Source organism: Diadema antillarum, unplaced genomic scaffold, assembly GCF_040938485.1.
Source record: "Diadema antillarum isolate AM-2024a unplaced genomic scaffold, OU_Dant_1.0 scf00000062, whole genome shotgun sequence".
Taxonomy (NCBI): domain Eukaryota; kingdom Metazoa; phylum Echinodermata; class Echinoidea; order Diadematoida; family Diadematidae; genus Diadema; species Diadema antillarum.
This window is the reverse complement of record NW_027270951.1, coordinates 418730-435858: the sequence shown is the minus strand read 5'-3', so window position 1 is coordinate 435858 and position 17129 is coordinate 418730. Positions and strand designations below refer to the sequence as shown.

At 40.8% G+C, this 17129-nt stretch overlaps 1 protein-coding gene across 1 annotated transcript in view; it reads right to left on the bottom strand.

Annotated features, from left to right (window-relative positions):
• The window catches only part of LOC139716165 (uncharacterized), a 172228-nt gene that overhangs the window by 17405 nt on the left and 137694 nt on the right, over positions 1-17129 (bottom strand). Inside the window, exons 84-95 of the mRNA XM_071627725.1 lie at positions 16452-16656; positions 15658-15801; positions 14607-14790; positions 13892-14023; positions 10628-10708; positions 9539-9735; positions 8188-8517; positions 7115-7329; positions 6292-6418; positions 5293-5304; positions 4163-4192; positions 60-264 (exon numbers count right to left, since the gene is read on the bottom strand). Of these exons, the coding sequence (XP_071483826.1) occupies positions 60-264; positions 4163-4192; positions 5293-5304; positions 6292-6418; positions 7115-7329; positions 8188-8517; positions 9539-9735; positions 10628-10708; positions 13892-14023; positions 14607-14790; positions 15658-15801; positions 16452-16656 (1862 nt within the window). The remainder of the gene's footprint in view (positions 1-59; positions 265-4162; positions 4193-5292; positions 5305-6291; positions 6419-7114; positions 7330-8187; positions 8518-9538; positions 9736-10627; positions 10709-13891; positions 14024-14606; positions 14791-15657; positions 15802-16451; positions 16657-17129) is intronic.

Below are 17129 nucleotides of genomic sequence, written 5' to 3'. Positions count from 1 at the left end.
CCCTCTCTAACTTATTTTTCTCTCTTTCCTCTTTTTCTTTTCTATATCTCTTCTCTCACCTGAAGAAGACGTAGCTGTCAGGCTTGTTGAACATGGTCGGAGTGAGCTGGAGCTCGACTTCCCGGGCGTTCTCGCTGAGCTGGGCGAATCCGACGGCGAGTGCCACCAGGGTGACGGGCATGAGCACGGACCAGATGAAGCCCCGCCAGTCGCGGCGGACGAAGTGGAGGCGTTTGACAATCAAGCCCCAGACTTTTTGGAGAGCTGATCGGTGGATCGGAGGGAGAGGGGAATGGGAAGGAGAGGGATGGCCATAGAAATCGGGATTAGGGCCGCTTTTTGGATGTTTTGAGGTCCATCGCTTATAGTAAGGTGGAAGTGAATCTATTTTTTTTAATACATAAGCATGAATTCATTTGGTTTTTATTTCAAGTTCATTTTGTGATTTTTTTGTTTGTTTAGGGGGATGCAAGATTTAACAGGCAAACAAGACACAGGAGTTTACAAACATATGAGCACCACAATTTGACATCCGAAAGAATGTTGATGCAATTGATATAAAGGGAAGTGTGAAGGAGGGATATTGTTATAGCACAGGTTTGAAAAATTGAGGTCATAACGGTGAAAATCATAAAGTTAGCATTTTAATAGTGACAATGATGACGATGGCGATGATGATTAATTGCATTCCATGTGAGTGTGTATTGCAGAACATGGGGTGCATTGGAAAGGAATGTGCATATTAAGAAGTGATCAATGATAATCACCCAGAATGTGATGACACATTGATTTTATGAGGGTTGATAGGTACAGTAGATGTGTGGATGGATGGGGGATGGACCAAATTTTTAAAGGGTAAGTAAGCAACAAAGCAAGGATAATTGGGTGGACAATACCAGAGGGTTGTGGATGGATGTATGGATGAGAGGTTGAATGAATGGACGGAGGGATGGGTAGATGGATGTATAATGATTAGATAATGGACGGATGGATGGATGGATGGATGGATGGATGGATGGATGGATGGATGGATGGATGGATGGATGGATGAATGAACAAATGGACAATGAATGGAATGATGGATGATTGTAGGACAGAATGGATGGTTGGATAAAAGGATGAACGGATTGATGGATAGACAGATGGTCAAATTGATGAATGAACAGATAATGAATGAATGGGTGGGTGGAAAGATGGATGGACCATTGGAGGGGAGGATAAATGGATCAATAGATGGATGGATGGATGGATGGATGGAGGGAGGATAAAATGGATGGATAGAGGGATAGATGGAGAAATGGATGGATGAATGGATGGACAGATGGACGGACGAATGGAGAGGAAGATGACGATGAGAGAAGAAATGGACGACACGACGGCAGTGAGATGAAAGGAAGATGAAAGGATGACATATAATTATCACAATGTTAGCACAAATGGATTGAGAGTCAATCACACAGAGATGTACACAAAACACACACAGACATGAAAGGCTTGCTTTGAAGGAGGCTGGAGCTGCACTGTTTCAATGTAATATGTGACCCGCTACAACAAAATGATCCTAAAGTCGGGCGAGGTGGATTATTTGAAAATTGCATGACACAAATCCCTAATCTTTCTGCTTTAAATTGATATATAACACATCATATAAAAATAATCGGCTGCGGAGATATCGATGTTTAAAAGAGAGCATGTCGATACGTCTGGGAAATCACTGTTTCGAGAAAAGCGCCCTAAAAGTTCTCCTTGCGACGCAATCACGATCAAAGGACACGCAAGTCAGTTTTCACCTCCGAACAATAGAAGGTAAGCCATAGCAACCGCCAAAATGCTCATTCAAACACAGCGTCGGCGGTCTCCTCACCGACCAATCAGTGACCATGATGGCAGGAGAAGCGGCTGGGCATAGCGCACCCCGCCAGCACGCACCAGTCGACTGGGCAGTGTGCGAGCTTCACGCTTCGGATAGCGGCAAGCAGCAAACTGACCAATGAGATCACTCTGGTCGTTGTTAGGGGCGGAGCCTATGTGTGGCGCTCACTCCAAATGTTCGAACAAGTTTCTGCTTCGTTGAAACGCCAAAAAAACATGGCCCAGAAAAACGCTATTTTTTGGTCTTTCCTTTCATCATTTTGCTTCAAAATTTCGACAGATGATAGAAGACATGTCAGACTCTAATAATATGTCAAATTCAGAAAATCGTAAGTTTTGACCAATTTTGATGCTCTGACTTCAAACTCGATTTTCACGGCTTCGACCGTGCGCGACTTTAGGACCATTTTGTTGTAGCGGGTCACATATGGTGTAAACTGACAACGTACAAAATATATATCACTCTTGTTCAGATTGGATTTGCACTAAGATGAATGATATCCTCAAACAGCAGGTAATGCTGAACTCCATCAAACTTAAACTAGATGCATCTTGAAATAGAATTATTAGTCCCCAATAGAGCCACATGAATGGGAAATGTGAAATGTTACAACTGTAAAATCACATTCTTGCACATGGATGCATCGCCAATGTTACAATAAAAAATCTCCACAGGAATTCAAGGGCCACATCAGCACCGGTCATCAACAGACATACATTGTGTACATATGTAAATTGTATCAAATACATGTAACTCAGCAAATTATCATCTCACATGTCATAGGTCATTAATGAAAAAGAGATACAGTGCACAAAATGATTTTAATTAGATGGTCTACAATAATATTACAATTACAATTTCTTGATTTTCTAAATTTCTTGAAATTTGTGACAACTTTGCATTAAAGCATCCAAATTGACACAGTTCAGCATGGATGCCAAATAGTAAGCCAATGATTTTTTTTTCCTGAGAAGAATGGCATTGTACAGGTCTTTTCTTTGTGAGTGTAAGTGTGTGTATCTTGTACACACATACATACAAACACATTGGACTTGCCAAGTTGCTTCACATTACAGTATGTAGATATCATGGAAGCTGAATTGCTAAGAAATAGAACCATTCAAACCATCCTGCCAGATCGCAGACAGCAGGTGGTAAGGTACATGTACAAGACACCACTAAAATCTTGGCAGAAATTCTCTCAAATACAGTTTCATGCATCAGTAACTACAATTTTGTACAGTGTATAATGACGATGTTTTTAAAGAAGCCTTTCCAGAGTTCTTTTCTCTAAGTCTTTAATATTATCATGAATGCCACTAATATCTAGGTCTTTACTGCAATGAAACTCACAACGTTTTAAAGGTAGCATTATTCGCACGACATCTACACGACATAAAATCATTGAATGCATGTGGCAGGCGGATTTGAATTTGAAAGAAATTGCATGCACATGACACATGAATTTCTAGGAGTGTTCGATATTGACTATGTTGAGTTTTTGTTGTTGTTGCTTTTATTCCATAGCTAGATGAGCAATGAATGATGGGCATTTCATATCAATATTTGGAGCCTTATGATATTTGAGCCTTTCATTTGAGATGTAGTTTACACCCAAACAGAACACAAATATTTATTCTCACACAGTGAATCATGCATTCAACATTTGGGTATCCACTCATAAGCAACTAAATTAGTCAGCCAGATTATGACTTTTAATGTCATATCAAATTTAAAGTAAGCTATAAAATGGAAAACAATAATTATAGTATTGACAGAACCAAAAAGAACCCTTTATTTAATTTGCAAGTTCACTATGTGTATCTGACACTTTCCCCTGTGGGTCACAGAAATGATAAAAGTGTAGCATTTTTATTGTTGCAATTAAAGTTTAGTTCATATGCACACTTTCAAAGATTATGCCATAATCTTTATCACGTTGCATCCTATTCCAGAGTTTACACCTGTACCTTCCCAAATCTGCAATAATTAACTTGACACATATCATTTTCACGACTTTTCATTGTGCACTTTAATCTGACTGACATTTTTGTCCGCTTGCAGTAATTATGATACACAGAAGAAGAATATGAAACAACTGCAGTTGTTTGCTCTAAATCCCCTTCACACTGAAACAAAAAATCATAATCTGATTCAATACTCTGTTGGGTGTAAACTGCTCTGAACTGCTGGAAAAATTGCAAAAGTCTTGCAGCGGAGCAATGGCTACAATGGGTGCAAGCAGATTGCAAAAAATTGTATAATATCAAAACTTGTGTTTGCACCAACCAGTGGGTTCCAGAACAAATGCGTTGTCTGCTGTTAGTGTGTAATAAAGAAGAAATAATGCAATAACTTTTAGAACAATCATACATATAACTTTTAGAATGATATAACCTATTATCTTTAAGGAAAAACAATCTTAAAAAGTGAGCTACAATGTACATGTATCACATCATACGTGTTGTCAGCCTTAGTACATTTTTATCAAATTGACTTTGAAGCAGACAGACAGGACATTGTTTAGAAGCTACGAGACACTATGACACTGCAATTAGACACATGTATTGGTTACATGCTGTACATTAAATGTGCTTGCACACGGAAAGTGATCATGTTGACTAGGGTTTTGTTTTTTGTCACGCCCAAGTAAGTGCAGGAAAAACACCATGGCCCGAATTCACAAAGGTGGTACAATTTTGTCCATGGTTTACACCAAGGACAAAGACCATGGGGCGGTAAGTGTCGCATGGAATATTTCGGTACAAAATCAGTAATTTCGTCGACAAAATGATTATTTTGTAACAAAATGACAACATTTCATAACAAAATGAAGATTTCATTAACAAAATGATAATTTCGTTAATGAAATGGTCATTTCATCAATATAATGACTCATTTCGTAACGAAACATTCCATGCTACACTTGGCGCCCCATGGTCTTTGTCCATGGTTTAAACCATGGACAAGATTGTACCACCTTCGTGAATTCAGGCCCATTTGTCCCATCACATAAAAAGTAACACATTCTCACAAGCCAAAACAAAGAATCACAATGGAAATGGAGAATTAGAAAAAAAAAAAGGTTGTGAATTTTCATGGCATGAAAAATATATTCAACAAAGAGGAGGTGACAGTAGAAGAAGTCTACACAGGGTGAGGGTGACTGAATTATGCGGGATTACAAAAGGAAATGGAAATGTCTGATATGGGTGGTGCACCAAAGTTTTCTGATGCACACATGCCAATGATACTAATGTAGAAATGATGGGCTGGCAGCCCTTATCAATTGTGTGCACACTTTTTCCTAGTGAAAGAATGTCTCTTTCTACAGAGGGAAATAGAAAGACATACATGTATAGTTGTCAAAAAAAAAAAAGTCAGATGAGTGCACATCTAGAGAGCTGAACAATACCTACCTTTGGTTACTCCTGTGAAAGATATATTAGCAAACAACACAAAACATGCTATTAATCTGTAGCAAAGATAATCCAAGTGTTACACATAGAAAGTTTGATTAAATGGTCAACACGTAATATCATACACTATGTTTGAAAAGCAGGTTATAATGTAGATGTGGTTAGTGATTACACTTTCCCATTGACAGCTGAAGCAGTATTTTGGTGGGTTGATAATGCCATCGAGTATCAAATTTCTCTTTGATTTTTTTTTTTTTGCTTTATTTTTCTTCTTGTCATTGACTCTGACCAATAAATACCTTTTTTTTTTTCTTCAACTTCAACTTCAATATGAAGCATGGGGTAAAAATGTCAACCAAAACACCATACTGGTATCATACAAAGCATTCATAATTTGTATCGTATGTGGTGAGTAACAAGGACAGTCACTAACATAGAGCAATCAACCTTGGAAGAAAAAGCAAAAACAAAACAGGAATATACAATGTATATACAGCCTTCTTACGTAGTTAAGGCCAGCTTTCATTTCTTAGTAGCATTACAAGAGAGAGAGAATTACAATACAAGACTTGTGCAAACATAAGAACATACACTTTTGTATAACGAGGAGCGTTGCCCACAAGGACAGCATTTGACAAGCAGGGTGATTCTGTCAGTAGCCTGTTGGAGCGTTAGGCGGAAACACTTGATTAGGGGTGTATGGATTATCTCCTTCTACCACCACACCTTACAAGATGATGCCCACAGGTGTGTCTTCGCACACCTACACATATGTACTGTATGTGCACGTAAACTACAATGTAGCAGGGCAAGTAGGCTGTTAAGCAACCATCACAGCTGATGCTGTTGGTATAATTGATTCAAGGCAGTACACATTTGGATACTGCATTGCATGGAGGGCTAGCTGGGGGGTAAGGGATGCAGGTGGCTGGGAGACAGAACCAACTTTTTTTTTTTATGTTTTGATTTTCGTCTTTCAAAACAGGAAAGGGGTCTCACCTTTGGACACCCCGGTGGACAGCTGGAATTCACTGGTCGCCGAGGATCTGACCGTCCAGTTCTCGGTGCCTGCGGGCTCTGAAACGGTGCCTTCTCTGGAACGTTCTGTGGAGACCTTCAGGAACACCTGTCGTTGGACAGAGCAAGGGATGGTATCAAATTCAGAACCAGGTCCTCATCAATATACACTATAAATGTAGAATGCATGTGTAGCTACAGTACTGTACTCGTACATCATCCGCTGTGATGACTGCTCCCTACAATTTGGGAGTTTGTATCAGTCATAAACATTTTTCTACTCATATACTCATATACATTTTTTTCCCATCAATCTTCTCAATGTATGGTTCAAAGAGTTCACAATAAACATAAAAATTACAGCACGAACACATCTCTGCATTATGTGCAGTGATCCAACTACAAACTAGCCAAGGAATGTGTCATACAGCGAAAGCACTGTTGTGCGTAATACAACATATGAAACATGGTTTAGGAACCAAATGTGCAATCTGTTGAAGGTCTAATGGAGCAGGAGTAACAGATGTAGTACTGTAAATGCTAGGATATGAACATGTTGGACAAAACAAAGTTTTGTTTATGGGCAGTTCTAATCCATCAATGTAGTTGCTGTTAACTTAAGTAATAAAGAAAGAAATAGTTATTGATATGAATTTGTTTTGTCACATATATCAATCCATATCGTGCTCCTGAGTCTGTAGAAGATATTGCAAGTCACTAACTGGCCACAATGAGGTTTCATATCAATAAACCCAATCAATGAATTCATCACTCCGTCAACTAATAAATCAATTCTCTGACTTACCTCTTTCAGCGTGGTATCCGAGATGCCGTAGCTCTTCACGTGGAGGGTGGCCATATTCTCGTCCAGGTCCCAAAAGAGTTCCTGGAACCGCTGCCGCTCGCCGTTGTCCACGGGCAGGGAGAAGATCAGCTCCGTGCCGATGTCTTCCTGGAGCTGGGCGGACGGGATGCGGGTCTTGATGAACTCCGTCACCTGGGACGTGTCACACAGGGAACCTGCTTGGATGAGGGGAGAGGGCTGATTACGAAACCATGCTTTCACGCATTATAAGTGCGTTCGAGTGCTCTAAAGCAAACCAAAGCAGACTGAACTAAAGCGTACCATACTGAACTGTGCCAGATTTGGAGCGTTCGAGCACTCTGTAGAGAAGCATACCTCATGAGATATTTTTAGAAAAGGTCACGGTTTTTGTAGCAAGAGGGTCATTCATCTGGCGCGCTTGATTTACTTACAGCTGTCCCGAACAAAGAGAATGAACTCTTTGTATTATGACGTACTAACCAGTATGTGCATGTTACGCGCATTCTCACACGCAAACTTTTAGTACACTTTTGGTACCCTTTTGGGGCACATCGGGAAGTGGTCCACTGTTGGCTCGGTACAGTACGGTACGGTACACTTTAGGAGCGTTCGAGCGCTCCTCTGGCACAGGTACAGTACACTGTAGGAGAGTGCTCAAAAACTCCCTATGAGATTGACACTTGCATCATTCAACCAGGACCAAGCTACGATTCTACAACAAGCTGTGTGCATGAATTCGCTCCAGTAGATTTCCGAACATAACCTTATATCTCAATATCACATACATTCATCAAAAGGACATCTGATGGTATTTGCAGCTGTAAGAGATGAATCAATTTGTGTGATCAATATCCATTAAGCATGATGGTAGCATAATTGCTCACAAGGGAACAACTTCAAAATTTGCTGTGCCAACACCTGAACATGAATCCAATTGTCCCTATGGAGTATATTGGATAACAAGCATGGCCACTTCAGATGATTTTGTCACTGCAAATGAATGAAGAAGAGGGGGGGGGGGGGAAGACAAGAGGAATGGCTGCAGTACAGACCTGGGTCTGTTGCTATTCCACTGGACGAGCTGGCCCGATCACTCTCCTCGTCACGCTTCATGGTGTCGTAGATGTTCGGCACGGCGCCGTGATTCGCCTGGTCGTCGGGCGTGGCTGCCCCGCCCCTGCCTCCCTTGCGGATGCTGGTAGGGGTGCTGCTGGTGCTGGGCACCTCCTTGGCCAGGCTGAGCCGGTAGCCGCTGCTAAAGCTTGACTTGAGGAAGCCCGGCGAGCCGCAGCAGCGCAGGTGGCCACGGTCCAGGATGGCGATGCGGTCACCGAGGATGTCGGCCTCGTCCATGAAGTGGGTGCAGAGGATGATGGTGCGTCCTTGGGAGGGGAAAGTTAGTTGAGGGGTAACCTCATACAAATGTAAGTTCGGATGATTCAGCAAACTCATTTGTCAGTGCCAAGGACACTGACATTTTGGGCTTGTGTGATATTCCTAAACTTTTATGATTCTATTCATCTATTCTGCTTCACTAAAGATTAGTTAATTGTACAAAATTTGTAGATTTCAAGAAAACATGGCAGGTTGACACGAAACAAAGACCATTCTTTCCACATACATGTACAAGGGTTGTGATGAATATCTTGATATTTATTTTTCCAGTACAGTGTTGTCAATTTCTTTTTTTTCTAAAACGAAAGCTTCTACCTTCACCTTAAATTTGTGAGAATCTATTGATGAGAAACAAGTTCTAGATTGATTGGCAAGAAAAGAAGAGCATTCTTTTCATTTAGGTTCGTGACAAATATCTCAGTGCTTTAATATTTTGTGTGTGTGTGTGTGTGGCTTTTTGTTAACATGTACACTACTGCTTTCACATAAACATAGTGAAAATCTATTAACAAAGTTGTTTGTTTGGAACAGAGAAAAAAAAAATAAACCTGTTTGTTTATATACGAAAGTTCCATGCCAAGAGGTCCATATTCTGTATTGTGCAAATTTCCTACATTTGCAGCTGTTTACAGGAAATCTCAACTTCAGTACACAATGCAAACTAGAGTTTAAGCTCAATTCTATTTCACCTTCCATCACTTATTCAAGCTTTCTCTTCTACCCATCTCTGAGCAATTATCACACTCCACCCCCTCATCTCTCTCTTCTTTCTTTTTTCATGGCTGTATGCTACGAAATCAGAAATTTTTGCACAAGTGATTTTTCACCATAACTTTGGTATGATGAAGTTTGCATGTTTTGTTTTGTTTTGTTTTTCCATTCTGTGAGGTCCAAACAAATACTAGTGTTACAAATAACAAGCGAAAAAAATTGCATTCTCTTATTTTTGTGCTTTTTTCGTCTTGTGCAAACACCTCCACACTGCAAAAATTTCAAATTTTACTATACCTGTCTTGTGCTTCATAATGAGATTCCAGATGGCCCGCCTGGCATGGGGGTCCACCCCACTGGTGGGTTCATCCAGGATGACCACCTTGGAGTCGCCCACCAGCGCCATGGCGACGGAGAGCTTGCGCTTCATCCCGCCGGAGAGATTCTTGACCCGCTGCTCAGACTTCTTCAGTAAGCCCACGTCTTCCAGGAGGCTGTGTGCAAGGCATTAAATTGTTACTGTTATCTTCTCCCATATCATATCAGTTCAGCTTATTTCACTCATGAAATACAAAAATACACTAAGAAATAACATGGGCCAATAACTACTATTCAATATTATATGAATGAAGAGAAAAATAGAAGACTAAAAGAATTTGAGATATGTGTATTTGTAATAAGACATTACTTCCTTCATATTACAAACTAAGTTGATAAATGCTTAAAGCAATCAACATATATTGATATCTTTTCAAATTAAGCTCACAATCTGACATTACGTGGTAGCATTCTCCTTCCCCGCCCCCTTCTCTCACATGTGCATACATCTTGTACAATTTAGCCATCAGACCTTGCTTATACAGGTGTACAATGTAATATCAAAGGTTTTTAGTAAGAGTGACTGTGCATGTTTATTCTACATGTATTTATAAGCACTTTTGTGTAAACTGGCTGACATTCAGAGTTTGACATACATGTAAGACTTAGAAATACAGTGTAAGATCTGAATGACGCTTATCACCTTGTTTGAAAGTACAGTGTGTGATAGCATTAAAACGAAGTGCACATACAAGTACATTTTGTATTTCTCCACTAACAGCTAGAAGTTGGCAAGCACTGGAAATGCAAGGCTGATTAAATAAGCTGTTGTTTTTCTACTACGCCACTTACAATGGCATTAGTCCTATTGCTGGGTTATACCCGGAAAATGGTTTCATGGCAAAATTAAATTGCCCTTAAAAGGATCAACAAGATAAAATATCAGAGTGTGAACCTGTTGAAGACGTGCTGATTTTGCTCTAACACACACTTCCAAAGACACATGCCCGAGTGTACTCAGGATTCATCTCAAATGGGTTACAAAGGAGGCAGCACTTTGAAACTTACTCATAGATGTCGTCGTCAAGTTTTCGTCCAGACAGACTCTTCACACGGCCAGCCATTATCATGTGTTCTCTAACCGTCAGGCTTAAAATGTACAGAAAGAAAATACATGTGTGATATGAATTCACTTGTGAAGAACACTACGTTACAGGTACTGTAGGTGATGCTCATTTCCAGATTTTGGCAAATCAGAAACTATTATCAAGGAACCATGGCATGCATACACATGAGTGGTTTTGAACTTCAGAATTGTCACATTAAACATTGCCATGTATTCTCTAGTTGCTCTACTGTACTTCCGTTAAATTTAAAATAGCAAAATATGCACAATTTGATTGATGTGTGATCGATTATTGTAACGTGACTCAAGAACTGTGTGTCCCAACCTCACAAATTTGCTGTCAAGTTATAGTGGAAATCGCAGAGCAAAAGTCATGAAAAGATTAAAGGACAAGTTCACCTTCATAGACATGTGGGTTGAGTGAATGCAGCAATATTAGTAGAACACATCAATGAGAATTTGAAGAAAATCGGACAATCTGTTCAAAAGTTATGAATTTTTGAAGTTTCTGCTCAGTCACGGCTGGATGAGAAGACTACTATAGCTTGTGATGTCATATGAGTACAACTATATAAAGAAAGTATAAAGAAAATTCAAGATATTCTCACTTTTCTCATAAAAGAACACTCGACTTCTCTCTTTCAGAAGTCAGGGGGAATAATATTACCCCTAAAGCCCCCGTTCCACTATCACGATTTGGACCCCGATCTGTCCCGATCTAGCAGATCGGGAGAGAGCGGCAAAAGCGTACGGGGATCGGAAGCATCGTAGCAGCAGCGTGTAGAGGTCGGGGTTGGAGCGGGCAGTTTTTCAGATCGGGAAGAAATTTTGAACCGGTTCAAAATTTCTTCCCGATCTCCCCGATCAAAATTGACATATTTTTAATCGTACGGCAAGCGGGGAGAGCGTAGTGACAGCGTAAACGCAGCGGGGAGAGCGTAATGACGGCGTAAACGCAGCGGGATGAGCGTAACAAGGTCTTTCTGAGCGTAGTAACATCGGCACAAGAACGGGAAGTAATTTTAGCTGTAATTTTCGAAGAAGAAGAAGAGATGAAGAAAAAGAAGAGAAGAAAGCAGCGAAGCAGCTACCCAAAAGGCGAAGAAAGAGAGACTACACGTGATGCTGAAAGAGGAGGAAGAGGACATAGCAGAATTTTGAAGAATATGAAATCATCTACAACTGGAGGAAGACGGACTATAAAATCAAGGACATCAAGAAAAATCCTTTGAAAAATCAGCACGTCATTGTTTATACAATGCATTGCTGCAAAAGAACCGTGAGTTGAGGAGGCTCTTCAAGTTCAAGTTCAAGTTGATTTATTTCACTTCCAACAAACGAATAATAAAAAATACAAAGAAACGCTCATATACACAGACGTCATGAAATCAGTACCACAATGCGATGAACAGAATAACATTGTAAAAGAGATACAGGCAAATTATCAACAGAGATACAAATAACAGTTACGTCACTGTGGTAAATGCATACAAAATATTGCTGGAAATGGAGGGGACTGCTAAAAAGCAGAGCTTGTAGTATTAGAATGCAGTCCCCTCATAGAGAAAAATATATAATTGCAAAAAACAACAACAACAAATTTCCCTAAGCGGTAGCAAAAAAAAAAGACAGACAGAGTAATACACACATACATGCACATATACGTACGCACATTAACAAACACATGGCGGCTCTCTTGTAAGGAAAAAATTGATGAGAGGATAGAAAGATATAGTAGTGAAGAAGGTCGTAAGTCCGAGGTGGACAAGGGGGGGGGGGGAGGAGGGGAGAGGAGAGGGAAATGGTGGGTCATAACCAGGGCACTGGAGGCACAGAAACACGGGCTCGCTGATGAAGAAAGAGTAGTGAGAATAACGAAGCAACAACAACTTTGAAAATCAAAAGTAAAAAAAGAAGAATGAATCTTCGAGGTCCACAGTATATTTCTTCGGTTCTGCATGCTAATAAGTTGACTGACTGCTGACCCACCGTCGAATCGGGGTACATCGGGGCACATCGGGCACTTTTCAGCTCTCTGAACGGGGTAACAGCGTGATAAGATCGTATAGATCGTTCAGAGCGTAGATACAGCGTGCATTGATCGGATAACATCGACAACATCGCACTAACAGCGTAGCTACATCGTTCTAAAGCGTACCGGCAGCGGCAGAGATCGCAATGTCTAATTCCCGATCATCGTAGTAAGAGCGTAGCAAGCACTTGGTAGTCGTAACTGCAGCGTACTTAGAGCGTTCTAACATCGTACTGTGTCCAGATCGGCTCAGGTTTTACCCGATCCTTCCCGACCTGAGAAAATTGTCAAATCGTAGCGAGAACGGCATAGTGGAACGGGGGCTTAACATAAGTCAGTAACAAGTCGAGGAAATGTGCACTTTTTTCAAAAAGTCAAGTTTTGTGCAATTCTTTTTTTATTTTCCTTATATCGTTGTACACATGTGACATCATGCACTGTAGTAGTCTTCTCCTCCAGCAGTGATTGTACAGATATTTTAAAAATTCATTACTTTTGAACGGATTGTCGGATTTCCCCCAAACTTTCACTGATGTCTTCTACTAACATTGTTGCCTTCACTCAATCCCCATGTATATGAAGGTGAACTTGTCCTTTAATGCAGCCATTGCAAGGTGGTGAAAGTCTTTCCTAGCTCTGTTTTGTTCCCTAATCAACATATTAACTGGGATGCTGTCTTCATCAAATTGATGCAGTTGTCTTGGAAACCACTCTCAGTAGATAGCATCTCATATCATCCTCTTAATTCCAGTCATCACAATGGTGATTGAAAGGGACTGGCAAAACACTACAGTACATCAGAGCAGGTTTTCATCTCTCCAATTACTGATAACGCCAAGCTGTGGGTGATAATTCCGTGAACAGAAGGTTCATTAAATATTGCTACAAGGTACAGGGAACATGGGTATGCAGCATCAAAGCTGGGTCGCTACATCATCGCCAGGAATGCCAACCCATATTAACAGCATTGCAGTATTCTGAGAGCACATATTTGTATTTTGATAGGGAAAAACAGTATATTTTATCTCTCCTGCAATAGACATGGTGTAGTAATACAATTTGGCAGAAAAGGTACATTGTACTTTCTATGCTACCTGCAAGCATGTTTGGCCCCCTTAAAAGAGAGGAAAATATACTGCCATAAAGCAACAGTGGGCAACTTCGCATCACTCACTCCTCGTATAGAGCATTGTGCTGGACGCAGACACCAAGATTCTTCCTGGTCGCACGGGTCTTCTTGGCGATATTCAGACCTTGGAGGAGGACCTCTCCTGAGGAGGCTGAGAACAGGCCGGTGATGATGTTACTATGGGAGAGATGAACGGAAGAAAAGCAGCAAAGGCAATTGTCATGATCCCAAAGTAAAAATTTGACTTGGAACACAATCTACAATCTTAGCCTGTAAGGAATATTCATTTATCGCCATTGATTATTACTGATTTCAAGAATCTGAATATTTATTTATCTACTGAGATATATTTTTTTAAGATAGCTTGATCTGTATGCTGATTTGCATTGAGGTTCTGATACAAATATGAATATCTATAAAATAAAAATGTAAAAATTTCAATATGATATAAAAACTAGGTAAAAAAAAAAAGGTAAAACAATAATCAGACATTTGGAAAGAATATAGACATGTTTTAAAAGGTATCAGGAATGCAAATTATTTGATTTAATTTCATTTCTTTTGTGTAGGTTAGTTTTCTTTTCTAACCTCTTGAGGACAAGTCTCGAGTATACTCGGGCTGGTGTCTACGGAAAATGTGTGTTATACATAGCAAACTCGGTTTGTCCTCAACGGGTTAAAGAAACCTCATTAAAGAATGTGGATGGGGATTAAAGAAGGAAACCCATCTCGGGGCTATTCATCTCAAATCCAAACTTACATGGTGGTAGTCTTGCCCGCCCCATTGTGTCCCAGCAGTGCCGTCACCTGCCCCTCGAAGAAGTTCAGGGTCAGGTTGTCCACGGCAACCTTCTCGTCACGGCAACAGGAGCGGTAGATCTTGGTCAGGTTCTTGATGGCCACGCCCAGGGGAAGTGCGGACGGTTCTTCCTCCACGGCCGATCCTGGAGCATGGATGCAGGGGCTCGTATTGTAACGACTACCAAAATCTTACCGATCCTCCTTCATTTCCTAAAATTTGATTCCACTTCAAATTCTCTGTATGCTGATCTGGACAACTTGAGATGTGTTGTACCAGTAGACAATAACTTTCTACTACCCATTTATCCTTGAATGGATTTGTGAATCAACAGAAAACAGCATATTTGATTTGATTTGATTCATGACATACAAAGAACACTCTTATCTCATTTATCTGAAAATCAGCAGCGAAACTGGTCATATGGTATGCTGGTCAAATGATGTCCCCCCCCCCCCCCCCCCCCCCTCTTAGATTACAAAACTGTATTCCCTATATGTAAACATAAGCAAACAGCCTTTGTAGTCTATCTCAACAAGCTGATAGATTATACTGTACTGCAATCTTCCTCTCATACTCTTTTATTAATTCATACGTAGATTGTCATAATCTTTGTATGACTATCTTTTGAAAGACTTACAGATGTACAGTTGTACCATCCTTCACATTGTAGCCAAGGGTAAAAGCACAGCTCTTCAACACCTTGCACATACAGTCCTCAGGATACCACTTATGACAGAGAAACCAGTTATATTTTCAATATATTATATACCCGTGGCAAGTGTCATGGGGACAGTGGCAAGTGTCATGGGGACAGTGGCAAGTGTCATGGGGACAGTGGCAAGTGTCATGGGGACAGTGGCAAGTGTCATGGGGACAGTGGCAAGTGTCAAGTGTCATGGGGACAGTGGCAAGTGTCATGGGGACAGTGGCAAGTGTCATGGGGACAGTGGCAAGTGTCAAGTGTCATGGGGACAGTGGCAAGTGGTAGAATGTTGATTGATCTGTTCACCTTTGACTGTGGGTGTGACCCCAGACTCCGCAGTGAAGGCCGAGTTGATGTAGTACGTCATGTCGCGCTTTGAGGAGCAGTAGCACCGACACCAGTAGCTGGGCTGCAGGGGGAAGTACCACGGGCGGGGCACGCCGTACTTCCCTATGATTTTACAAGAGGGAGAGACAGACAGACAGACAGACAGATAGACAGACAGACAGACAGATAAACAGAAGAGATGGAGACAAAAACAGGGAGAGAAGGGGAACAAAGATTAATGATAATTCTGTTTTGCACCACACAGGGATACTGTACACTTGAAAAAAAGATAACATCATGGTGTAGCCGTATTTGTGTACAGTTTCTCAGGCGCTACAATACCAGCATCACAATCAATACATGCATATATTGTTTGTCTACCTACATTTTAACCACCCCTAGCAAGCCTAACATCAGCAGAATGCTAGAAACATACATGTAAGTGTATACACGTATTTTGTCATACAGGTTTACCTGCAAAATATTGTGCAAGAAAAAAAAATGAATGCTCTTTTACACCAAATGCTTTAAATAGATACACTCAAGTTACATTTGCATTGCTGTTCTTGTATGACAAGTGAAAATTCACATCTACGATCATGTCAGCAAGTGTATTAAGTATCTTGCTGTACTCATACACAAGTTAAATGTCTTGAATAACCCGATCCTTTTTTTTTTCTTGCAGACTGCCTACACTGTACATGTACAAGTTTGTAAGTACATGTATATATCAGGTCACATTAGAGGTTAAATGTGAAAAGGCACACACATACCTGGGAAGAGAGTCTTGATGTACCAGCCGAGGAGGAAGTAGAGGGCGCCATCACAGGCGAGAAGGATGAGAACCAGCGCCATGCTGGTGACCTCCTGGTCCAGGGGGTTCACCCAGAGGTTGTCCCAGCCGGCCGGGGTGCCCAGGCTCTCAAACTGGCTGATGAGGAAGCATCCCATACTGAAGGTGGACGGTGAGAACAGGCCCTGTACGTATGTAATATTCACAGGGTTGGGGTGGAGGGGGAAGAGAGATGGAAATCAAATACATGTACGTATATGTGCAAAGTCAACTTTAACAAAACTTTTTTGATAGTAGGGCCTACCGTATTTGGAGATTTCTTTTTATTCCAAAGCAGTAGACCGGTTTACTATCGTATTCACATTCTACATGTATGTATGCCTTCCTGACAAAGGTTCTGCTTGACAACCTGAAAGCTTTCCTGAGGTTTGGGCGAAGTAGCAACAATTAATGTATGCAAACTGGACTCCAAGTACTGGACAAAGTGTTTCTAAGGTACAGGTTAATAAAATTGCTTGTTACTACATGTACGTCAGGATGGAAGAAACATCCATCCATTTCAATATGTCAGTAAACTAGCCTATTGCACACTGTAGGTAAAGTGAAGGGAGCATTGATGACAACACTGTAAACAGCATCTGCAATATTCTGAGGGCTG